Source organism: Amphiprion ocellaris, chromosome 22 (genome assembly GCF_022539595.1).
Source record: "Amphiprion ocellaris isolate individual 3 ecotype Okinawa chromosome 22, ASM2253959v1, whole genome shotgun sequence".
Taxonomy (NCBI): domain Eukaryota; kingdom Metazoa; phylum Chordata; class Actinopteri; family Pomacentridae; genus Amphiprion; species Amphiprion ocellaris.
In genome coordinates this window covers 4042507-4068641 of record NC_072787.1, presented here as the reverse complement: position 1 = coordinate 4068641, position 26135 = coordinate 4042507, and the positions used below count along the sequence as shown (strand labels likewise).

Here is a 26135-nt window from a genome sequence, read left to right as displayed (position 1 = left end):
CTGCTGTTCTCAGCCTTGTTGGATTCATTCTCAGCGTGCAGTCAGCTGCTAGAACAACCAGCCCAGCAGTGCAGGGGATTGAGTTACAGAAACAAGGTGCAAAGCTTTGTGGAGAACAACTGGGTGTTCATTTAGTGTTTTGGTTACTATTGTCAGGAGGTTTTTTAGGATGTTTTAAACACATTACACAACAGAATGGTGGTGCATTCAAAATTCATTTATTCTTTATTCCACTCATGTTGCATGGAGAATAAAGAAAATCTACAATACTAGCATTTAACTACTGTATATTCACGAGAACTCAGTGGAAGGCTTCACTCTTCATCATGAGCTTTCTGTAGAAAGAGAAAACAAGAAGATCAGTTCCCAGTTATAATGAAAATGCAGTAAACGTTGCACCATTTTGCCTGATTGCTGACCTTAGATCCAGAGTCGCGGCTCTTTGCTCTCAGCTTGTTGACCTGAGACTCTGCGATGTCGGCCCTCTCCTCTGCTTCCTCCAGCTCATGCTGTAACTTACGCAACTTGCCAAGATTTACATTGGACTGTTCCTCCTAAAGATCAAGATAAAATGTGGTGAACTCATAAGGTCGGGCTATAACACTGAGCTGAATCATGAAAAGGATAGCTGTGGTATTTTTGCTTACGGCCTCCTCCGCAGTTCTCTTATAGGATTTAACTTTTAGCTGCAGTTTGTCCACCAGGTCCTGCAGACGGCTCATATTCTTTTTGTCCTCCTCTGTCTGAGAAATTAGTATTCAGGACATACTGGTAATTAAAACAAAGCTTTGTGTCTTTTGGTGAATGTTTATCACAGAGTAGTTGAGCCCGCAGAGTACCTGGTAGGTCAGCTCTTTGATGCGTCTCTCATACTTGCGGATCCCTTTCACAGAGTCACTGCTTCTCCTTTGCTCCATATCCACCTCATTTTCCAGCTCTCTCACCTTGAAAGAAAGTTAAAGATGCCACTTTTGTAAGACTTCTACATTGTACAGCAGGACTGTAAAGCAACACTGTGGAGGTTCGAAACATTTACCCTGGCCTCCAGCTTCTGGATCTGTTTCTTGCCACCTTTCATGGCTATTTGCTCAGCTTCATCCAGGCGGTGCTGCAGGTCTTTGATGGTTTGCTCCATGTTTTTCTTCATACGCTCCAGGTGGGCGCTGGTGTCCTGCTCCTTCTTTAGCTCTTCTGCCATCATGGCTGCATCAGTAATGGCCTTCTTGGCCTTTTCTTCAGCGTTTCTGCACTCCTGCACAGCCTCCTCCACCTCGTTTTGGAGCTGAGTGGTGTCGCCCTCCAGCTTCTTCTTCTGGTTCAGCAGGCTTGTGTTCTGTTCCGAGGATCAGGGAACTTAAGTATGAAATCATAAGACAAAAGTAGAATACAAACTATAGTACAGTGACATACCTGTGAGTGCAGCAGTTGAACTCTCTCGCTGACATCCAACAGTTCCTGCTCAGCCAGCTTGCGACCTCTTTCAGTCTGCTCCACCATAGACCTGAGTTCATCAAGCTCAGCCTGCAGCAAGTTGTTACGTCTCTCCACGATGGCAATGTTCTCCTTCAGATCATCACTGGCACGGACAGCATCATCCAGCTGCAGCTGTGAGTCCTGTCAAAGTCGAATTTAAAAACATATTGAATTTCAAAGAATTAGTTCATACTTGTGTCATGCTTCTTGATTGCTCTTGTTGACTGTTCAGCTTCACCTTTAGGTGAGTGTGGACTCCCTTCAGCTGCTTCTGAGCTTCTGCTGCCTGCCTGTTGGCCTGGCTCAGCTGGATCTCCATCTCATTGAGATCTCCCTCCATCTTCTTCTTCAGTCTGAGAGCCTCATTCCTGCTGCGAGTCTCAGCCTCCAGGGAGCTCTGCAGAGTGTCCACCACTCTCTGGTGGTTACGCTTGGCCTGCTCCATCTCCTCGTCCTTCTCTGCCAGCTTGCGCTCGATGTCGGCCTTCACCTGGTTGTACTCCAGCTGAGCTCGAAGGATCTTACTCTCTTCATGCTCGAGGGAGCCCTGTCATCAGAAAGTGACTGTTGTTCTCTCATAGCAGAACACAAAAAAACATAATAGTGAGCACAATAATGAATGCAGATAAAAAAGAATGTACCTCAGCTTCTTCCAGGGCAGTTTGTATCTCAGCCTTCTCCTGCTCCAGCTGTTTACGGACCTTCTCCAGCTCATGGATGCTCTTCCCTCCCTCACCAAGTTGCTCAGTCAGGTCAGAAATTTCCTCTGTTACATGCACATTTGTTAATTTTATCATTACCAGAATCAGTGTATCTTAAAAGACAAATTATGTGTAAATGATTTCTTTCTACCTTGGAGATTCTTGTTTTCTCGTTTCATGGTCTCCAGGTGATCCAAAGACTCTTCATATGAGTTCTTCAGTTTGAAGAGTTCAGTGCTGAGAGAACGAGCATCTTTCTGGGCGCCTTCCAGCTCAGTCTGAGACTCCTCGTACTTCTGCTTCCACTCAGCAAGGACCTGATCACATATCAGATAAATCAAAGTTATTGAATCTATTTATTTTTGAAAGTGGAATTTATTTTCTTTCACAGAAATGCGATATCACCTTGTCAAAGTTTCTTTGTTTCTTGTCCAGAGCTGCAGCGGCAGCATTAGATCTCTCCACATCCACCATCAGATCCTCAATCTCACCCTGAAGCCTGTGCTTGGTTTTCTCCAGGGAGGAGCATTTGGCATTTGATGCTTCAACAGCCTCCTCAGCATCCTGCAAACGTTGAGCTAGCTTTTTCCTAACAGAAAACGTTTGTAAAATGAGAGTATCACATCAGCGGCTTGCAGATAAGACTGGATTATCACAGGAAAATGTAGGAACTGTTGCAAGATTGTTGTTCTCTGAGTTCTTACTTTGCTTCTTCCAGCTCCTCTGTTCTTTGGATGGCATCAGTTTCATACTTGGTTCTCCACTGAGCCACCTCAGAGTTGGCCTTCGACATGCTGCGCTGGAGCTCGGCTTTGGCCTCCTGCTCTTCCTCAAACTGCTCCCTCAACAAATCACAGTCATGGCGAGCAGACTGCACCGCATGGGCAAGTGCATTCTTGGCCTTTGAGAAAGTAACATGAAGTCAAGCCACTTTGCTAGTAAACACTGGGATCTGCATTTTAAAATCAGCAGTTCTTGAAGTAATACCTTGGTTTCCTCCTCTAACTGTCTCTTTAGGTCCTCAATCTGCTGAGTGTATGACTGCTTCCCTCTGGTCAGCTGTGAAACCAAAGAGTCCTTCTCTTCCAGCTGCCTGCTGAGCTCACCTGTAGAATGAAGGTGTAGTTTGCAGAATGTATTTTTAGAAACAACTATGCAACATCCAAACTACTGATCTACAAGGCTGTGATTCTTTCTGGGTATGTTTCTATCATTAAGTTAAGAGTTCCACTTCAATATGAGTGTATTTTAAATTTGTTACCATTTTCAGTTTGCAGCTTTGCTTTTTGCATGGTGAAGTCATTGATGGTACGTTGGGACTCCTCTGATTTAGTCTTGTATTCACTCATTTGATCCTCCAGAGTGCGGCACATTTTCTCCAAGTTGGCCTGAATGAAAGGATTTACGTATTAACGTAAGAAATAAAATCTGTCCGACTAAAACATTGCTTCTGTGTGACAAGTACCAACAAAATTCTACATTTAGCAATGCTGGGATTGAGAGAGGTCACACAGGTTCAGCACTACTTGATGGAAGATGTGATTCCACACAAAAAATAGGTAATTTTGTAAACTAAATCTGTCCCTTTAAAAAAAAAAATCACACATTTGAACAGACACGGATTGTTCAAGAAGTAGTCCGCCTACTTGACGTAGCAAATTAGCTGCTTGTCACTTTGTGCACAGTCCCTTCAGGCCCAGTGGCTTCTAATGAGGCAGATTAAGCAGTGAGCAACAATATGTCTTAATGTGGCAGCAGGGACCAAACCGAGGCGAGAAGGGACTGTGCTGGTGCACATAGAACAGCCCACACCATCCACATCACCCTCTGAGTGCTCTACAGTGATCTGTGAAGGGAGACCACCACCAGAGGACTGACGCCTCTTTAGGCTCAACAGCTCCTGCTCCTTGTTCCCTGTGCCTCATTAAAAGCTGGGCCTATAGGTATAATGCAATAACTGACAGGCAGCTCATTTGCTGAGGCATGTGGACTAGCTCTGTGTATGTCCAAACCTGTCATTTTTTTAAAGATCTTGAATAAAAATTGTATACATATTTTGCAACTCTCCAGTTTGGAGCGTTTCCAAACCTGCTTCAGCAAAGCAGTTAAACTTAGAATTTCCTTGAGATGAAAAGACTTTGACAGCTGCAAATCATCGTATGCTAAATTAGTTTGGGAAATCCATTTTTTGCTTTCTTACCAAGATTTAAATGAGAAAACTGAAACTCTTCTCATGTCTGTCAGCAAGTTCAGAGCTAGAGCCAAGAGACAGTTAGCCTAGCTTAGCATAAAAACTGTAGACACAGTACTTAACTTTGTGCTAAGTCTAATGCCAGCAAGCTAATATGCTCATGATGACAATGTTAGCATGCTAACATGCTAAGCAGATTCTATATAATGTTTATCATCTTCAAGTCAAGTCACCTTTGTTCATATAGCACATTAAAAACAACAGACCCAAAGTGCTTCCTAATAGAGAAATAAATCCTCTTAGTATAGCGGGATAGCATGCTAACATTTGAGAAGTTTTCTGAGACCGAATGTGATGAGCAAGGGGTGGATCTCCCTTACAGCCAAGGGACACTATGTAGGCCCATATGGTAGTAACATGACAATTACAAGGGAACTAAGACCTGCTTTATTGTCAGCTCTAAATGGTAACATAATTGACATCATGCTGTACTGAAGAAGACTTGAAACTAGTGTCTGAGACCATAAACTCTTTAGGAAAATGTTCACTGAGATCCTAAATCAGTATCTTTTTGTAACCAGAAGAGTTGGCCAAACCCTAACCTTAACCCTGCTGGCTGTTAGAAAGAATGCAGAGATACTTTGGCGTCCATTTTTCACTTCAATTTTAAGAACTGGTGGCCACATCCATATTTTATTTACAGCCCTATGTTTTGTTTTCATGTCTCTTTTGTTTATCTGTGCATAAACAGACATGCAAAAACACCAAGTTTTGGTTCATGGGGAGTTATGTGTTGTACTTATTTCGAGCTGAACATCAGACTGAACACGGTGACACTGAAGTTGCCAGATCCAGCTGCATATTTATTACACAGATATGGGAGGGATATCCATCTTCTGCTATATTTTAAATATATGAAACTTTTAAATGACATTGTATGAAATAAATATTTGTCTTGTTTGGACGTCTTACTTTGACCTTGACGATCTGCTCCATGTTGGACACCACGTCGTCCAGCTCCAGTTTGAGCTCGCTCTTCTCCTTCTCCAGCTTCTGCTTGACTCTTTGCAGGTTGTCGATCTGCTCTCCCAGGTCTGCCACGCTGTCTGCGTTCTTCTTCCTCAGTGCAGCAGCAGTGGCTTCATGCTGCAGGGTGGCCTCTTCAAGGTCTCTGCGCACCTTCTGGAACTCGGCCTCCCTCTTCTTGTTCATCTCGATCTGGGCAGCTGTGGCTCCTCCGGCCTCCTCCAGCCTCTCGCTGATCTCCTCCAGCTCCCGGGCCAAGTCAGCCCTCTGCTTCTCCACCTTGGCTCGGGCAGCTCGCTCTGCCTCCAGCTCTTCCTCCAACTCTTCAATGCGGGCCTTGATGAAATGTGCCACATTATTATACATTGTAAACAGGATTACTCATATTTTAAAAAGACAAAGCATCAGTTGAAATTCTCTTTGTGCAGTTACCTGTAACTCCTTCAGTTTCTTCTGGAGCTGAGCACTCATGTTCTGTTCATCTTCAATTTTGCTGAGGTGCTGGCTAATTTCAAAATCTTTCCTACATTGAGAGACAAAATGTGACACCTTAGTTATCAGTTTTTGTAACATACTATGTGTCATTTTGAAGATTTTAAGAGATCAGTTTTACTTTTTGAGCTTTTCCTCTAGCTGCTGCTTGTCATTTTCCAGATCCATCACATTTTCTTGAGTTAGTTTCAAGTCCCCTTCCAATTTTCTCTTGGCTCTTTCCAGGTCCATTCTCACCTTCTTCTCTTGCTCCAATGATCCTTCAAGCTTAAAGACAAACAACACCAACATTTATTCCATAAACCTACCATAAGACCTTGAAATTTAATCTCAATTTTTGCTCAAGTACTCACATCATCAACTTGCTGCTCCAGCTTGACCTTGGCCTTGGTGAGAGTGTTGACTTTGTCTTCCTCACTCTGCAGGTCATCCAGTGTTTGCTGATGAGCCTCCTGAAGAGCTTTCTTCTCTTTGGTCAGCTTAGCGATGATTTCATCTAAAGCTGCCATCTCTTCAGTCAGGTTTTTCACCTTAAAAAAAAAATCACAGAGGCAGTGTTCAACCTGGTGTACAGAAAAAAATCCCCATAAAAGTCATTTAAACTTCAAGTGATTAATTTCATGTCCATACTTGACAACAACAAGCAGTGAGCACTAAAGACATACAACCTTAACATTAATTTAAAGCTGTTTCTCAGGCTCACAGATCAAAGAAGACTATATATATATATATATATATATATATATATATATATATATATATATATATATATATATATAGTCTTCTTTTAGGGCTGATTTTGGTAAATATCTGGTTCTTTAGGAGCTTTGGTAGATCAGTTAGTCTCCAACCATCCACCAATGACTTGGAAGACACACAAGCACTCCTCATCATTTGTCTTTTGAAAAGCTCTTATTAATATGAGTATATCTGTTTTAAACCTTGTTCTCTGTGGCATGCTTTTCCTTTTCCACTTTAGCCAGAGTCAGTTCCAGGTCATCAATGTCTTTCTTGAGCTCTGAACACTCGTCCTCCAGCTTCCTCTTCTTTGCAGTCAGCTCTGCATTCATCTCCTCTTCATCCTCCAGTCTCTCCGTCAGCTCTTTGGTTTTAGCCTCAAGCTGGATCTTGCTCTTGATCAAACCCTCACAGCGCTCCTCAGCATCTGAAAGATTGTCTTGCTCCTACAGGCAGGAAATTGAACCAATATTGTAAATCACTGCATACATGTGTGTATATCTGTTTTCAGTAAGCCGTCCAGCTGATCTTACAGATTGGACTTGGAGCTGTAGGTCATTCTTCTCTTGAAGAAGCGTGACCATTTTTTCCTCCAGCTCTTTCTTGCGGGCTTCAGATTTTGCATAAGCCTCTTTGAGCTTTGTGAACTCCTCTTTCATGTTTGCCATCTCCTTCTCAGTCTCAGCTGACTTCAGCAGAGGTTTGATCTTGAAGAACATCTTCATCCAGGGCCAATTCTTGACACCCATGAAGGCACGTACATTCCACTGGATCACCAGTAAGGCGTCTCTGTGGGTAACATCAAAGAGGTTGAGCTCATTTTTAAGAGTAACCTTTTTCTAATGCTTATGAGAAATTAAGGACCAACCTGCGCTCAACAATTTTCTGGAACTCAATCCTGGCAAGCAGCCCTCTGGATCTTGCCTGGATTCCAGTAATGATGAGAGCGAGACGATCATCTCTCATCTCCTCAAGAACGCCCAGCAGACCAGCTTTGAAGAACACCTAACAATGGCAGAAAAGTTCTCATATTTTCTCCCGAAAAAAAATGTATTTCTTCATAAACCCTGATAGTTTAGTTGATGTAGCAGCAGAACCGACCTTTGTGTGTCCCAGCTTGTACTGCTCATGGTCAATATCCAGTGAGCCCAAAAGTTTTTCTGCAGCTTTCTTATTATCAATGAACTGTCCCTCTGGAATAGCATTAGGGTTCAGGATGCGGTATCTGAAACAATAAAACCATGATATCATTAAAGTTTAAAAAATTATTTTAAAATAAGTTGGAAATGCATATTATGGAAGACAAAACAACTCGGAGTTCTGGATGTGAACACACTGAGTGCCTCTAAAGGATGGCTATAGTGGCCTGGACAACAAGCATTAAGAATCTGTACAGGAACCGACCACTGAAGCCTCTGCAGGCACCTCTGTACAGGAGGAATGTCAGGAACATCACTGTTGACCAGAAGAAACATCGAAATGACTGTGTTTTAACAGGGGAACCTTATAAGCCTCGTCAACCTTGGGCAAAGTAGTCTATGGTTTAAAGGCCGAAGGTACCCAAAGATTCTTACTGATGATGTGGCCAAGCGCTTCATAAGATGTGTGAAAGAACAGTCAACAGTCATTGCTTCTCTTGCCTTTGTTTGAAGTCTCCATATTGGATCCTGTTGGGGAATCCCTTCCTGCAGATCCTGATGCCTTCCAGCACACCGTTACAGCGCAGCTGGTGCATGACCAGAGGATTCTCCATCTCCCCGGGAGTCTTTGTCTCATTGGGGATGATGCAGCGTACAAAATGAGGATGAGTTGACCTGAGGTTGGTCATCAGTTTATTCAGATTCTCCTGTAAATGTAAATAATAGGTCATCAACAGGTTTGTATTACTCAGCAAAGGACACACACCAAACCTAAGACATATTTTACCCTGTGCAGAGCAGACACAGTCTGGAAGGAAGAACCTTTCTTCTTTCCTCCCTTTCCTCCTTTGCCTCCTGACTCCTGGGCTGTATGGAAAGTGGAGATATGTAAATGTTATTATGATTTTTTTACTTTAAGGACAAAACTAATCAGCACCGTAAAGAAGGTCTTACCTGACTCAGCACCAGCATAACCCATAAAGAGCGTACAGAGTAACTTCAGGGTGGACTTCTGATAGAGTCCAACCACAGTCTCATTCAGTGGGTCTTTGTTCTTCACCAGCCAGTTAGTGATGTTGTAATCAACGGTACCAGCATAGTGAACGAGGGAGAAATGGGCCTCTACTTTCCCCTTAACAACCCTTGGCTTCTGGAAGTTGGGGCTTTTACCAAGATGATTGTCATACAGTTTGGCTTTAAATGTTGCATCGCTGGCTTTGGGGAACATGCACTCCTCTTCAAGGATGGACATGATGCCCATGGGCTGGAGGGACAGATAGATGACAGGTCAGACTCTAATACACCAAAGCTGCTACAATAAACATGTTTGAAAACACCAACCTTTTCAATGAGTTCAATGCAGGCTGCCAAGTCCATGCCAAAGTCAATGAACTCCCACACGATGCCCTCCTTCTTGTACTCTTCTTGCTCCAACACAAACATGTGGTGGTTGAAGAACTGCTGCAGCTTCTCATTAGTGTAGTTGATACACAGCTGCTCAAAGGTGTTGAACTAGAAACCATATGCAAAGAAAGAGTCAGACATCAAATACAGATTCTATATTTTTATGAACATGTCAGATGTCATAATACCTCCAACACTCACATCAAAGATCTCAAATCCAGCAATGTCCAGCACACCAATGAAGTACTGACGAGGCTGTTTGGTATCCAGAGATTGGTTGATTCTTACCACCATCCACAAGAACATTTTCTCGTACACTGACTTTGCTAGAGCACCGATGGAGTAGTACACCTAACAATAGAGAAATAGCAATTACATTAGCATCTATATTCACTATGTACAGAATTCATTGCAGTGCCTGACTTACAACTCACCTGCTGCACATTTTGGCCCTTGGTGACCCACTCATTGCCTACTTTGACTCTTGGGTGGCACAGTCCCTTGATGAGGTCAGCAGAGTTCAGGCCCATAAGATATGCCACTTTGTCGGTATCTGTAAATGGGTATTGTGTAGCAGAAGCATTTACTACCTGGGTTACTTCAATTAGTGGTAGTTACTCCGATTTAATGATACAAATAAGCAGTTTTTATTGTTTCATTGATCATTCTTTACCCTCTGTGCCATCAGGCTCTGCCTGTTCTTCCCTCTGCTTCTGTTTGAACTTCATGTTTCCGTAATGCATAATGGCACCTGTCAGCTTGTAAATGCCATTTTTCTCCTCTTGGGTGAAGCCCAGGACATCAAATGCTTCCTAGAAGAGTAAAAATGCATTCAAAAATGACCTGCGTTAGTTGTGAAACTCTACATAAGAAGCTTTTCCACAAGCATTCTGTTTCAGTCACACAGTACTAAGCTGCTTATTTACTTGACCTTGTAGGAAGTCATGTTTGTAAGACTAAAAGAGCACTGAAAACTTCTATTCCTCAACACTGAACCACTATTAGATGCAAAATATGCGATAATACATAATACGTATAATCACAGTGAGTTGTATTCTTAGGGAGTGGCCTAGATACTATACCAGACACTTTGTCCTATTATGGTGTTGATCTGAACTTTGGCCTGAGGGGTCAAACATCAGCCAAATAAAAGAGAAAGTCGTGTGGACCCACAGCATGAGCAACAGAGTGTGCAACACTTTTTTCTGCTCTCACTCACATCAGTAGCCATCAGCTCTTCTGAATCGTTGATGGATTTGACAGTTGTTTCTCCTTGGGAGATGTAGCAGTAGTCGTAGGGGTTGTTGGTGATCAACAGCATTTCTGTCAAAGAAAAAAGTTCCAGTCTATGTGCATGTTATATAGCCTGACAAAAAAACTGTTTTCTGTGATTCATCAGCACTCACCCAGCAGTTCTGGTTTCTGTTGGGACAGAATCTGGTAGAAGATGTGGTAGTCTCTCTCAGCTTTAAGCTGATAGGTGACACGGGATTTTTCCAACAGATCTATAGAAATACAACAGCATTTGGATGACACTATATTGACATCTACAGGAGATCTCACTACAGTGGGAACAAAGTTGTGTTAGTACTTTAAAGAATAAAATATACTGTGCATGTCATCATGCTATTGGTGAGGTGTCTTGTTAAAACATTGGAAGACAGCACCACGCAGACCCTGGGTAGGTGTTTCTGTGAGAAATCTTTTGAAAGTTAAATAATTTCGTTTAATCAAACTATCATCTAGATGATGATGAGATGATGTGATGAGCCAGCTCATATCACTGTCTACTCACATGTCTCAATGTCAGCAGAAGCCAACTTTCCACTGACTCCAAAGTGGATTCGGATGAATTTACCCTGTAACACAAAATAGGTGAATCATTAAAACAGATTTTTTGTAGAACCAAAGTTCTCAAATGTTCCCTCAACTCGCTGTTAATGTTTTGGTGGCAGTACTGGGCAAAATCAGAGAGTTGTCTTTAATAAACAGACTAAAAAGGAAACTCACAAATCTGGAGGAGTTGTCGTTTCTGATGGTCTTGGCATTTCCAAAAGCCTCCAGAGCAGGATTGGCCTGAATGATTTGATCCTCCAGGGTGCCCTGTGGATGTCACCAATGTAGAAGTTAGTCACAGGAACTATATTTATCAGGCATTTAATATCATAAAGAATACCAACCTTTTTCTCCTGACTGGCATCCTTCTTGCCAGAAACAGCTGCAATGCTGGCAAAGTACTGGATGACTCTCTTGGTGTTCACAGTCTTTCCTGCACCAGATTCTCCACTGGGAATGAAAATGACCATACATGTGAATTCAACATGTAAGACCATCCTGTAACAGCATACATATAGTCTCATCTAGAAATATAAAGTATCAGGGCTGACTTACGTGATAAGGATTGACTGGTTTTCTCTGTCTGAAAGATTCAAGACAATGATCTGCATTAGGGCACTTTTCTATTTTTGGATGGTATTGAAGGTGTCATTACAAAGTGCAGCATCAGAGGCGAACGTACCAGCCAGCATGTACTGGTAGGCGTTGTCAGAGATGGAGTAGATGTGAGGAGGAGCTTCAGTCCTCTTCTTTCCTCTGTAAGCAGTGACCACTGACTGATCGTACACTGGCAGCCACTTGTAGGGGTTGACAGTCACACAGAACAGCCCCGAGTAGGTCTGTGGACAAAAATAGAAAACATTTTGATTGAAGTAAAGGTTTCATGCTGTCCAGAGATGTGCAAGTTTGTGGCCATGACTCACATAGATCATCCATGCTGCGTAACGCTCTTTGAGGTTAAACAGCACAGCAGGTTCATGGAGGAAGGTGAACATCGCCATATCCTCAATTTTATCAAACTTTGGCGGGTTCTGGGGGTGGATGTCTGCCTCCTTGTGTGTGGTAGTCTGGAAGGATTTACCACAATTCAATTTAAATGGTTGCCAAGGGCATCAAACATATAAGTAAATAACCATACCCACTTCTGTTAGTCATTGCAAATATCCTACCTTTCCAAACTCCGTTTCAACGGTGACTTTGTCGCCGTCTCTGCTGGTAATGGTGGCCTTCACATACTCCACCTCAGGATCAGGAACAAAACAAGACTTTTTCATGTCGAAGGGTCGGGTCTGAGCTTCCAGACGCTCCTTGTCTGACTTTCTCAGGAAGGGAGCCGCAGCCCCAAACTCCGCCATGACGGCGTCACTTGACATCTTGAAAGCTGTGAACCATGGATGTGATTTGGAAACATTTAGATTTCACAGTCCCTGGATTAGCACTTGAATGCATTGTGAGATCATTTGATCCTAATGTATTTCTACAACAGAAGAAATACTCATCAGGAATTAATATAGTTAAGTTATAAGAAATGGAGTATGTGAAATATTTCTGACTGCAAGGACAGTTACTGAAATTACCTACAAACTATGATAGCCACCATATTACAAAGCTTTCTTGTTTTCAAATTAAAGTAAAACAAGTAAAAAAACCACAAGAATATAATTGTAAGAGTCTGGTTTGTCCACATTATTTTCAAAAAGTAACAGCAGTTGGCTATCTACCTGTTTTGTATTCCTCTCCCCCTGGATAGATCTGGTCTGTTGGGTTTCTAGAAAGATAAAAAAAATTGCAGCATTTTCAGTATATAAAGTGGTGGTTAAGCTTTCAGTAACTGAATCTATGCTTACCTGCAGATGCTGTGCTCCTGTCCTCACTCCTGTTTCTGAACTCCTCTTTTTATACATCCAGGAGGCAGTGCTTCGACATGCAGCTGCCCTACAAGGACAGAGCAAGAATACAAAGGATCAAAAAATAAACATCTGTATTTGGAGATAAAGGTGTGGACAAGTCTAACTGTCATGTATCCATTGGCTGTTGAAATCGAAGCTCATTAGCAGCTCTCAAATCAGTATCTATTTTAGTTCTGGCCTCTGAGTGACAGAAAATTCAGGAAACTATGAAAATATTAAAAGCTAAAAAAAAATATTTTAGCTGATATAAGGAAATTGAGTGTTATTTTCATAATATGAAACCCATTTCCAGTACGTTATTGTCAGAAATGTGGATCTGTTCACGTTTGCTTCACAGTGGAAAGCAAATTTGTAGTAATGTAAGTATATAGAAGTCTAAACTCAGCTAAACTTTTCTATTATTATTATTATTTTAATTCCGTAACTGAAGAAACTAATGCCCTGTTACTACTACAATAAGCCTGTCTGGGTGCCTAGTATTGTCTGCCTTCTATTGTCCTGGAAGACAAAGATAAACCTGTGAATTTCTGACTTGGATTTCTTCTCCTAGTTCTCCTTTGTCTCCCAGTGGACCTCAGCTGACCCTCCTCCATCTATAATAACATATCACTCATGACAGCTGCCTGCTTTGAAATGTTTCAGAGCCCATACTGTAAATAAATATGTTTAGCTCCCACACAGCATTTATCGCCCGCCCCCTTGTACATATCATTAATGGCAACAGGGTCAGTGCTGGTAATTACTGTCACATTAGCAGAGGAGATGCTTTGATAATGTGTTTATTGACTGGACCACCTGAAGACCTCCTCAAGAAGCATACAAGCCCTTTTGACATTAACAACTTCGCACTTCGCTGCTCACCGTGACCTTGTAAGTCGTGACAGATGCTTGTCTGCACCCGGCGCACCACTCCTCAGCACATCAAGGGCAGCACTGAGGCTTTCATTCCCAGCTGTCTTGTGTCCTTCTGCAGTCAACACTTACAGTGACGCTCCACAATCCAGGGCTCTGGTGGGCTGTTCAGGCTGCCGCCCGAACATTGACCAAGAGGATAGATCATTTTGTCCTTTTTTGTAGATTGAACATCTTCAATCAGAGTTATAAAAGCCATATTAATATACACTGGTCAGCCACAAGGTGAGACTGGCCTGCCTTTGTTGTGTCAGCCTACTTTGCACTGACAAAACAGACTTCTGAAGGTGTCCTGTGGTATCAGACACCAAGATGTTAGCAGCAGATCCTTTAGGTCCTAAAAGTTGCAACTGGAGTCCTCCATGAACACTCTGTCTTGTTCTTCAAACCATTCCTGAACAAGAAAAGCACTCAGAGGGTGCAGTGCTCCACCAAGGTTGCTCAGTCATTGTATCATTTCCAATGGATAAGTCCTGATAAGTCCGCAGTGGTCGATTTGTAGTCGGATCGCAATCATGTGATCGTCAGCTCGGCAGCTGACGTAGCATTCACTTGTTGTCATAGTTACAGTGATGCCATGATGCTATCTCGCAATGATTTGAAAATCCTTAACAAATCCGTGGATCCAGACTATAAGCCGCATCACTGCCGAAATGTAATCAGTTGGTCCTTGTGTCATTTCTGACCTTCCCTGAAAATTTCATCCAATTCCATTTCTGAGTAATGTTGCAAACAGACAGACGAACAGACAAACGTACGCCAATCATCACATAACTCTGCTGCGTTCCTTGGTGGAGTAACAATGTTTTCAGTGTGACAGGGCGCGTTATCTTGCTGAGGGACTTCTATTGCCATGAAAGGGTGTACATGGTCTGCAACAATGTTTAGGTAGGTGGTACATGTCAAAGTAACATCCACATGAATTCCAGGACTCAGGGTTTCCCAGCAGAACATTGCACAGTGCGTTATTTTGCCTCCACCAGCTTGACTTCTTTCTATAGCGCATCTTGCAGCAATCTCTTCCTTAGATAAACAACGCACCTGGCCATCTAATGTGAAAGAATGATGTAAAAGAAAGCATGATTCATCAGACCAGGTCACTTTCTTCTATTGCGCCAATGTTCACATGCCCATTGCCAATGCTTAGAGTGACGGACCGGAGTCAGCTCGGATTTTTATGCTGTACATTTTTCCTGCTTCCAACACATTAACTTCATAATCTGACTGTTCACTTGCTGCCTAATGCATCCCACCTCTTGACAGGTGTAACAAGATAATCAATGTTATTCACCTAACCTGTCAGTTTTGATGGTATGGCTGATTGTAAAATGCAAGTCAATCCTTTCAACTAGAGAAAATGTTATATAACCTACAACTGGAGCCTTTTAACAGATTGGGTTGATGTCTAAATATATCTGTAAAATCATCTGTACAAATCATTTTAACACAGTTTAATAAACAGTCAAAACATTCAATCACCTAATTTACACCTTCATGTTGTGCACTGCCAACAGATTGGGCTTCACCAATTTTATATATGACCAATTTACAGGGGAGACTCAGCTGGTAAAAGCAGTGTGCTGTACTGTATATAATGCCTTGAAAGAACTGTTGATTATCTCAGATTGTGAGCAGTGGAGTTTTTGAACTGAGAATAAGTGATCACTGCCCTACAGCCTGTGTGCTAAATGCCAGATTGGAGAAAAGTAATTCACAAACAGTTTTAAAAAGATATTTTAGGCTCTTTAATGAGCAACACTTTTTGGACAATGTAGCAAATGATTTTATTAATTTTACAGCAGAGATCTCTGATGTTCAGGTGGCCCTGCAATTCTTTACAGATATTTTTATCTCATGTGTTGATAAACATGCCCCTTTTAAAAGGCTCCAAAATAAGAACAGAACCGTTCCCTGGTTCTCAAATGCACTGTCAACTTTGTTCAGTGACAGAAACAAGGCCTGGAGTCATTCTAGACGTTCAGGAGATCCTCAACACTGGCTCTCTTTCAGACAACTCAGGAATAAATGCATCTCGGCTGTAAGAAAAGCCAAATCTGAATATTTCTTGTCTCTAATCACTAGCTCCTACTCAAACCCAGCTATGTTCTGGAAAGCAGTGAACCTAGAGAAAAGGAAGACCTCAAATACACTGCCCACTAATATAAGAACTGATGACTGTGTGATTTCTAACAGATCAGACATTTTCCATGCCTTTAATAAGCACTTTGCAGATGTTGCATATCTATTTGAAAAAGAATATCCTGACCTCCTGTCAGTCGATGTTGTTTGTTTGAATGCAGGGGACCACACTTCTTGTTTTTCCTTCCGCCCCTTCCATTATGCTGAGGTTCTGAATGCACTGCAAGCCTTAGACCCCAGGAGTTCTGCTGAAGAAGACAAACTGGATTCCTTCCTTCTAAAATTGGCTGCTCCAATTATTGCAGAGTCATTAAGGCATATATTTAATTTGTCTATGACAACAGGAAACTTTCCTACCTTATGGAAATCTGCACATGTAATTCCACTGCATAAAGGAGGCTCAAGAGATGACATGAACAATTATCACCTGATCTCTAAACTGCCCTGTTTAGCAAAAGTGATGGAATCCCTGGTAAACAATCAACTAAAATCATTCCTCTCAACCTACTCTGTATTTACCTCACACCAGTTTGGTTTCAGAGCAAATCATAGCACAATTTCAGCCATCACATTAGTCATTAGTGATGCAAATGTGGTGTTGTGAAACTGAGCCAATGCATGGTATGAATAGAATCTGTGGAGGAAAGGGTTTTAATTAAAAACTTTTTTGGAGGCAAAATCAGGGGCAATGAACAGCCAGAGCATGTTATTGAGATGACTGCTGAGTGGTAAGACTTGCTAACTTCCTGTAAGGTCTTTGACCCACTAGTCCGGCTTCCTCTGTCTCTGGCTTCCACCCTGTTTGGTTTTGTTGTTTGTGCTTAAGTTTATTTCAATTTCAGTTGTGTAAAATAAACTTATTTTTAGCCACACCTCACGTGTGGTCTCAGTCTTGGGCTGGGTTGTGACAACTGGGGGCTCGTCCAGGATGAATGTTTTGTTTTTGTGGTAATTTGCCCTGATTTAGACCATGAAGGTTTGTTTCATAGTTGGTAGACTTGTGTTTTGATCTCTTTACAAAATTGTGGCACCAGTATATTGTAAGTGGTTAAAAATGCATTTAAAGTATGAGAAATATTTTTCATTGTCCTCTAATAATGTATTAGGGATCATTGTTTCAGATTTTTTTATCATATTTCTGATGAATCTTTGACATCAGTGTGACACTGCTCAGCATCACTCCAGTAACAGTCAGCTAAAAGGTTCCCCAACACAATGTCTTGAAAACAAAGCAGAGGGAGAGGTGTTGATGGCACGTTGTTTCCTTCCATTTGTCCTTGAGCTGAGAGATAACCACATGACTTTCATAAAGCCACTACAAATGTCACTGACACGCTGAGACCGACTACAAAGACATGTGACGCATGATATCAAACTTAGACTTGAGCAGATGCAGAACTGCCAACCCAGCACTTCCTGTCTCTGTCCCAATTACTTCTTAATGGCCATCCTGATGATGATGGAAATGACACCATATTAAAAATGAGTCCTTTACTCATGTTGTTGCTTTTGTTTTTTTCACCACATGTTCACACTCAATGACCAAAGCTGAGTGTGAACACCACCCCAGGTGCAGCTGTCATTCATTGAGGCCGGGTCACCACCCTATATACTGGCACAAACTGTTACTTCATACTGTAACTCCACACTCCTTCTTGTTGGCCTGGCATTGTTTCCTTCCATTTACCCTTGAGGACAAAGATAAACTTGTGAAATTGTTTTAGGATTCCTTCAGCTGAGCTTAAGTGTCATCTGTCCCTCTGAGAACTAACAACCTTTATGATGTATGTGGATGTGCATGTGCTTAAATCCAGAATAATAGTGATGTTTCCAGTCTTGGTTTGACATTGTTATTATAGAATTTAAAACACTAAAGGCAAGCTAGCACAGCATAGGTCATTTATGTCTTTATCATGATCCTTTATCCAGTTAATAATCTTTGATGTTAATTTATTTTTGCAATAATTAGGGAATTGAAAAGGTAATTTTACAGTACCAGACAACTATTTGATATATCATGATGACTTTTTTGAGGAAATAGTTTGGATTTACAAGTGTCTGCAGTCAACACAAGGATCAACGGAGCTATTTCTGCACCATGCAAAGTGTGATCCTGTCTACAAAGTGATAGCTCGTCTCAGACACAGCAGCATCAAGAATCTCCTCCTCCAAGACCTCTGATCTGTATAACAAGATCCTTTCAACACCCGACTGCTCCACACTCCAGCTCCTAACCTCCAGTAGTCTTACTAGCCTTCACATAGCTTTCTCTACATGCAGTCTCATTCTCAGTCCTCAGCTGTCACGCACTTCTGGTTGAAGGATTTGCTAATGACATGTTCTCCTGACATGTTCCTCATGTCAGCCACCGTGTTTTTCATGTTAGCGACCTGCATGACAGCTTCAGTTGAGTCCTGGCATGTGGACATGGAACGAAGGATGGTAGAAGTCCCCCTATAATAACGCTGTAACTAATTTACTAAAAAGATACAGTGTGTGTGATTATAGACTGTACTATGTGATTGTGCATTAAAACAGCCATGCATGCAGTGTGTTGGTACATTTATTAATTTAGGTGTTGTAGCAAATACAAACAAAATGACGTTGCTCTGAGCACAGGCGTGTGTTATGCATGTGTACATTATGCACGGAAACCGAACTGCGTGACCTAAATGTGTAGTGGGCAGCAGGAATCGATGGGACTCGAACACACCCCCAATCATTTAAGCAGTTGTTTCTTGTATCATTTCCAAGGGATAAGTCCAGATAAGTCCACAGTGGTTGATTTTTAATTGGATCGCAATGTGATCGTCAGCAGGCAGCTGACACGGTGTTCACTTGTTGTCATAGTTACAGTGACGTGCCATTATCTCGCAATGATACAGAAATCCTGAACAAATCTGTGCATCCTGACTATAAGCTGCATCACTGCCAAAATGTAATCGCTTGGTCCCTGTGTCATTTCTGACCTTTCCTGAAAATTTCATTCAAACCTGTTATTCTATTTTTGAGTAATGTTGCGCACAGACATAATGACAGTACTTACAGATGATTGTCACAGAACTCCATCGCGTTACTTGGTGAAGTAAAAACTAACGAGCTTCAAGGCCTTTCTACAGCATAGTTATGACCACTGTTCTCTTGAAGCTGCGCGCGTGCGCAATTGCGCACTGCTGACACGGTCTCCGCGCACAGAAAATCTGTGCTGCACACACACAAAAAAAAATCCAACCTAAATTGTAAATAAAATAAACAGGTAACAATTCATTCTGTGCTATTTTTCAGTGTGAGTCAGTGAGTGACCGGTGACTGGCTGCTGCAGCCAATGATGCGATTCACATACGTATTTACCATAGACTGTATATAATGGTATTTGCGCAGCTAATCTACGTCAGGCGTCCTTATGTGCAGCCACCGTTGTTCTCATAGATATGAATGAGTAGATAGGACACGCCCCTTTGAGCTGCGTGCTACAGCGAGGCTAAGCTAGTGGGGGCAAAGTTTCAGTGCATTCCGTTGATGTAGACAGCGTGAAAACGGAAACAACAAGTATGCCGGCTCACTGTGCTGCATACAATTACACACTGCGTCGTACGATTGAGACAAGGAAACTTGGAATGACTTTTCATAGGTAAGAATAGTTTTTGGCTCTTTTTTCATTATGAAATCTTGTTGAGAGCTTCCAGTCTATGAGAGCTAACTAGTTAGCCACTAGCAAAACACTAAGGCGAGCTAGCAGCTTGACAAGCAAATACCAGACGATTTATAGTAGCTGTAGTATAGTTGTACAAGCAGTAGTAGTAATACTAAAAGTACAAGCAGTAGTAGTAGTATAAACAGCTGTTAGACTCGTAGAAGTAGTATCAGCATTTGTAATAGTATTAGAAGTTGTAGTAGCAGTGCCAGTATCAGCAGCAGTAGAGTGTACTACTACTACTACTAGTACTAGTCACATTGCTATTACTACCACCAATACTACCAATAGTAGTTATAAAGCCTAACTCATGTATATCCAGATTACATCTATGTTCTTCCTCCAAACCCATTTTATGATTGGGATTACAGGCAGTTCTTTAGGACTGCTCTCAAATAATTGAAATGTTACTAAACAAGGTTATACTTAACAAATTAAATAGCTCTGTTCTCCAGTATATTGGCGAATTCGGTTCTTTGTACTTAATTTATTAGCATGATTTCTTTTTAATATGGTGTGTACAGACTTAATTACTTCTCTGTCTACTTTTCTTACTCAATGTAGGTTTCCCAGAGACTATGGGTTGAGGAGGAATTGGAAGTTTGTCGGCTTAGACCTGGTGTCATTCCATCAGTGTTAAACTTCCCGGCTCATCTTTGAAGAGTACGTGCCAGAAAGACCACGACCAAGCAGCCTTGAGATCTTAGACAGCGTCTCCCTGAGGTGGGTGTCGATGGTGTTCATAGTCAGGTCTGTGGTAATCCCGTCAAAAAACAAAACAGAAAAAAATCTAGATTATAAATCAACATGTAACCAAAGCATTCTGTGCATAACGTATAGGATGTAGTTCAGAAAATTTCAAAGTATAGTATGCTTTACTCAAGAATAACATAGTATGGCCTGTAGTTCATAGTACAGCATGTTGACAAGAAAAAAAAACAAAACATAGATTATTATGTGGTTCAAAAAGCGCAAAATGATAGGATGTTGCCTAAAATTGTCATGTATGATATGTGGTTCAAAAAATGTCATAGTGCAATATATTGTCAAAATAGTATGTTATTCAAGAAAACATCAGAGTATAATATGTCATCTAAAAAATGCCATAGAATAATAATTTCATTGCACAAGTAAAAGTATAGTAACTTTTAAAACTGTTCAAATTCTTATAATATGTTGCTAAAAAAACAACCAAAAAAACTAAAACAAAAAAGGTCACAGTAATATGTCAATTAAAAAAGCCTATAGTATAGCATGTCACCCAACAAACATCATAGTATAGCATGTGGCTCTAAAAACGTCACAGTATAGCCTTTATTCCACAGCTGTCAGTAGGTGAGGAGCAACACAAAAACAGTCCAAACGCTGGTTTCCAGAGGGTCAGACAAGAATTTATTTGAAAGAGTAAGTTTACAACAACACAACATGTGAGGGGGTTAAAAACAAATGGGTGTTAGTAAAATAAAAATAAATAAACAGAACTAAAAGTGAACTTCACGTTGACATTGATGGGCATTCCAACCAGGAACAAAGTAAAAGATAATCAATAGAAAAAAAACTCTTCCTGTTCACCTCTTAAAACCCAAAAACACACCGCAGTAGCATCCTAAACTAAAACTACCAATGGGTTCCCTGTTTTCCTTTCTGAACAATTCAAAGGTTCCTCTCTAACTCCCCACACATCCACCAACCACTGGAACACATCTCCAAAGTTCTGCCGGACCAGCTCAGCTTCCCCTCAGAAGAAGTGCCGCCACCTGCCAGATGAAGGAGCCTTTTGAGAGGCAGCTGGCATCGTGATTGGACTGTACTTTGGTCTGTTCCAGTCCAGCTTCAGCTCCAGAGACGGCAGGCGGGACGAGTCAACGGAGGCCTGGTGGACGAAGGCATGCAGCTGAGTACAATCCAGAAAACAACAGAGGAGGAGTGCAGGGTCCAGGGCCAGAACAACCAGAGTAGCATCGTATGTCTCTTAGAAAACATCATAGTAGAGCCTTTGGTATGAAAAAACACCATCATATACATCATATATTGTACAAATAACAAGTCAAAGGAAAGAGACATACATTGTAGAATTGTAGTAATTGTGGGCTGACTGATTTACTGATTATCAGTATTTTATTTTTTACTGATTTACGGTAATAAATACATTTAAAAATGGTGCTACTTTGGCTCTGAACCTTTATCTACCTGTGGTCGCTCTGTCTTCTGGAGTGATTTGATTGATTATACATCACGAATAAAACTCCTTTAACATCTGTAAACAAAACAAAAACGTATCAACAAAGTTTTCTGTTAGAGTTTGTGTTCTTCTAAGTTTAACTCCAAGATTTTAAATACTTTCATTTACTGCAAATGAATATCTACTCTAAATGTCTCACTAATAATCATTATCAGCCTTAAAAACCCACAAAACACCCCTCTATACTCCACCACACTTAGTACAGTCCGGTTCCCCCTTCTATAAATCTGCTTGGAATCTTCCACTTCCTGTTTGTCAAAGTGGCCTTCTACCTGGACAGGTTTTGTTGGAGCTCATGCAACAAACATTTTGGGTAACTGCACTTTAATATGGATGGATGACACTGAATTAGAGTCTGTTTTAATGACACTGAGTTAAGATGTGTAGCTCTGTCATTAAATAGTAAATTATTTCTCAGAATTCACAGAGAAAAGTCTGAAATGTTTGCTAGGTTAGCGTCCCACATGTTCTTTGGCTCAACTAAAGCTAACTCTCTCCAACTTCTGGATCTGTTGAGTTGCTTGTTGTTAAAATATCTTGCTAGAGGTGCTGAAGCTCAGAAAGTCTGAGATGTTCATTCAAAATAAGCTCATTCTCAAGTCTTATCTAAACTGTCCTCTTTTGATTGAACTTTCCCTAAACTTAGGAGTTAATGACAGAGCAGCACATCCAGACTCAGTCTCATTTATGTAGAGATTAAACTTAAGTGTCATTCATTGATGTTAAAGTGCAGTTTTTCAAATGTTTGTTGCACATGCTCCTGACCAAACCAGTCCAGGTGGAAGACGATGTCAAGAGAAAGCTCCAGAGGATGAATATCACACATTTACGTTGGAAATAAATGTCCTTTAATTAGACATTGTCATGCAAAAGTTGGATTTCCCTTTAATGATGTTCAAATATTTGTTGAGTGTTTTGTTGATGTTAGTTTCTAAATGTTTTCTGACACTCGGCCCCAAAGATTAAAACCTTCTACGGCTCACAAGCTGCAACAATTCACACATTATCAACTATCTTTCTGACTAAACTAAGATAAAAAGTGAAAAACTGCCTGATTCCTTCATCATGAATGTAAATCTTTTTGGGTTTTATGACAGTAAACTGAATATATTTGGGTTTGACATTTTATAAACCAAAACAAGAAATGAATTTGTGGAGAAAACAATGAACAGATTAATGGACAAAGAAAAAGAAAATGTGTTTTCCAACATATATGGCTGAATTACTCCAACATTACAAAATACAGTTTTGATTCAATTTTATTAATATAATGCCAATTACAGGTCAAATTGTCTCAAGACTTCATTTTTATATTTTTTTGTCATATTTAAAATATGACAAAGTAAGAAATTTAAACCTCTTGACTAATCCAATTTATTATTTAGTTTTTAAGAGACTAATTGACAAAACTTTCTCCACTAAAACTAATAAACATGAGGTCAAATAGAAGGAACAGTTTTAAATACTGCAGTCCCACGATGACAAGAATAAAGTTTGTCAACAAAAACTAAATCTGCTGGTGGATTCCATTAAAGTCCTAATAAATGATAAAGTGTGATGCTAAAGGTTTGTGGTGCTAAAAATGTCAAAGTAAAGATATGAAGTTGAACATCTGGATGGAGGTTGATAAAAGTTGACCTCCCTTCATTTCTCTGGAGCGACTCCATGGATTTTATGGATGGTGGTTAAAGACCTGCTCTTCTAGTCGTCTTCCTTCTAGTGGCTGTAAAAAGTCAGTTCATCCTGACCGACTTCAACACCTCTTCATGACAAGTTGCTCTGCCTCTGACCTGGTGGAAACTCCAGAAACTCGGGAAAACCCATGGAGACTCGAAGAACTCGTGGAGACTCGAAGAACTCATTGGGCGGGGGAAGGTGTGGTGGGTGGTGGGGGGAGGTGGGGGAGTAGAGGGGGGAGGCCGCCTCCCACCTACCCGCCTACTCTCCGCCCTGACTCCACCCAGGCTCCGCCTTGGCTCCACCCATGTGGTCACTTCAGAAACTACGATGTCAAAGGGACGACGAAATTATTTCTTTTTATCTGATCTGTAGCTCAGTGAGTTAAGGATTTGCCTATGGAGCTGCAGGTCGCTGGTTCAAGACCAGACACTTCTTAAATTTTCTCAATATCCTGACAAAGACAAAGAAAGAAAAGTGCCCGTGGCGGGTCTTGAACCTGCGACCTTCCACTTTGTAGTCTATCCTCTTATCCTCCTGAGCTACTCGCTCAGATACTAATTCTTCTTTTTTTTGCGTATTTATCATCTATTTTTTGTCATTTCCGAGTTTTTTTTAAACTTGAGTCACGTCTCGACCATTTTTCTCAGGAGGCTGGACTTCAGCCTTTGTGCTGGAGGGTGGAACCCTCAGTTCCAAGACTTTCCAAGCCTCCAGACCTCCCGAGTCCTCAGGACCTGAGCTTTCACACAGTCTGAGGGCTGAAATTTTCCAAGTCCCACAGTCGTTCTCTGTTAGATTGAACTTTCAGACAGTCCAAGGACTGATATCTTCTAAGTTCCTGAGCAGTTCTCTGTTAGTTTGAACCTTCAGACAGTCTGAGGACTGAAATCCTAGAAGTTCTTGAGTAGTTCTCTGTTAGTTTGAACCTTCAGACAGTCCGAGGACTGAAAATCTAAAAGTTCTTGGGTAATTCTCTGTTAGTTTGAACCTGCAGACAGTCTGAGGACTGAAATTTTAAAAGTTTCTCAGTACTTCTCTGTTAGTTTGAACTTTCTGGTTAACAGAAGCCTTAAAACTTGTGACCATGAGTCTTGATTTCACATTTAGATCATCCATCTGAGTTCTTCTCAGACCTTCACCTGTGGGTTTTTTAGAAATCCTCAACAAACTTTGATTCTCTTCACTAAACAGTAAAGTTTATGGAGATCAGAAGGTAACATTAGTTTGATCGATGCCTTCAACTACTAGTAGACTTTATCTGGAAAGCAGTTTTCTGAAATGAGTTCTTAGTAAATCTGTCCACAATCAAACCAAGAACATAGAAAGAGGAAATGTTTGAAGAAACAACTTGATGTTTTCATTTCAGACTAGAAAACGCATTAAGACCTTTGTCTGTTTTTGCTCTTTTTGCTCTTTTTGTTGTCTCTTCTGTTTAATTTGATCTTCTAAAGTCTAACTGTGTCTTTTCAAATGTTTTGTCTTTAGTTTGATTCTTCTTAAACGTTTAGTTTTGCTCTTTTCTCACCTTTTATTCTTTTCTAATTTCTGATTTGATTTCGAAATGTTTTGTCTTTTTAATGTTTAATTGTTTTTTTCAAATGTTTTATCAGCTTGTTTGAATTTTTTTTCTTTCCCAATATTTAATGTTTCGATTAAATCTTTAAGGTTTTTCTTTTTAAATGTTTTACCACCTTTTAATGTTTAATTTTCTTTTTAAATGCTTCATTGTATTATCTGTTTAATTCCTATTTGAAGTTTTATTGTCTAAGATGTAATTTTTTAATTAAACATTTAATTTTTTAATTAAATGTTTTGTCTTTTTAAAGGTTTAATAATCTAATTAAATGTTTTGTATTTTTTTAAATGTTTAATATTCTTCTTGTTTAATTGTATTTTTTAAATGTGTAATTATCGAAAATATTTTATCTGTAATTTTTAATGTTTGTATTTTAAAAATTTTGTTTAATTTCATACTTACATGTATTGTATCTTGTTTAATTATCTAATTCAATATTTTGTCTGTTTAATATCATTTAATTGTATTTAATGTTTAACTATATTAAACATTAAATACAATTAAATGATATTAAACAGACAAAATATTGAATTAGATAATTAAACAAGATTTAATGTTTAATGTTTTACTATATTAAACATTAAATACAATTAAATGATATTAAACAGACAAAATATTGAATTAGATAATTAAACAAGATACAATACATGTAAGTATGAAATTAAACAAAATTTTTAAAATACAAACATTAAAAATTACAGATAAAATATTTTCGATAATTACACATTTAAAAAATACAATTAAACAAGAAGAATATTAAACATTTAAAAAAATACTTTTTACTAATAAAACTTTTTAAAAGTTTTATTGTATTAAAGGCTTTTTTCCTTTGATTAAATTGCTTTTTGTTATGCAGTTTATTTCTTTAATCTTCTTTTTCTGTCAAGATTTTAACCCCAACCTTAAAAATGAAAGAAACCCTTAAATCACAATGAAAATACTTCTGTTGTCACAATCATGAGTTAGTCAATTATTCAGTTTA

The 26135-nt window shown here is 40.1% G+C and overlaps 1 protein-coding gene and 1 long non-coding RNA gene across 2 annotated transcripts; one reads left to right on the top strand and one right to left on the bottom strand.

Moving 5' to 3' along the window:
* Positions 1–202: 202 nt before the first annotated feature.
* LOC111587068 (myosin-6-like) lies at positions 203–12950 on the bottom strand. The gene is made up of 39 exons (XM_023296881.3): positions 12848–12950; positions 12722–12768; positions 12170–12381; positions 11924–12067; positions 11683–11839; positions 11556–11583; positions 11345–11450; positions 11175–11267; positions 10960–11023; positions 10571–10669; positions 10384–10487; positions 9838–9976; positions 9599–9717; positions 9366–9515; positions 9102–9272; positions 8715–9024; positions 8548–8627; positions 8262–8467; positions 7723–7846; positions 7490–7626; positions 7155–7410; positions 6825–7067; positions 6237–6413; positions 6005–6150; positions 5824–5914; positions 5338–5727; positions 3436–3562; positions 3162–3280; positions 2879–3075; positions 2580–2763; positions 2326–2491; positions 2115–2239; positions 1712–2020; positions 1411–1614; positions 1037–1333; positions 840–944; positions 648–743; positions 420–554; positions 203–335 (listed from the first exon to the last, which is right to left on the bottom strand). Exons 3-39 carry the CDS (start codon positions 12371–12373, stop codon positions 315–317), a joined length of 5823 nt encoding a protein of 1940 aa, XP_023152649.1. The 5' UTR covers positions 12374–12381; positions 12722–12768; positions 12848–12950; the 3' UTR covers positions 203–314.
* LOC129347955 (uncharacterized) lies at positions 12379–21816 on the top strand. Its single transcript, XR_008600313.1, has 3 exons — positions 12379–19592; positions 20220–20378; positions 21315–21816. It is a non-coding gene; the product is annotated as an uncharacterized LOC129347955 (long non-coding RNA).
* The last annotated feature ends 4319 nt before the right edge of the window (positions 21817–26135 follow it).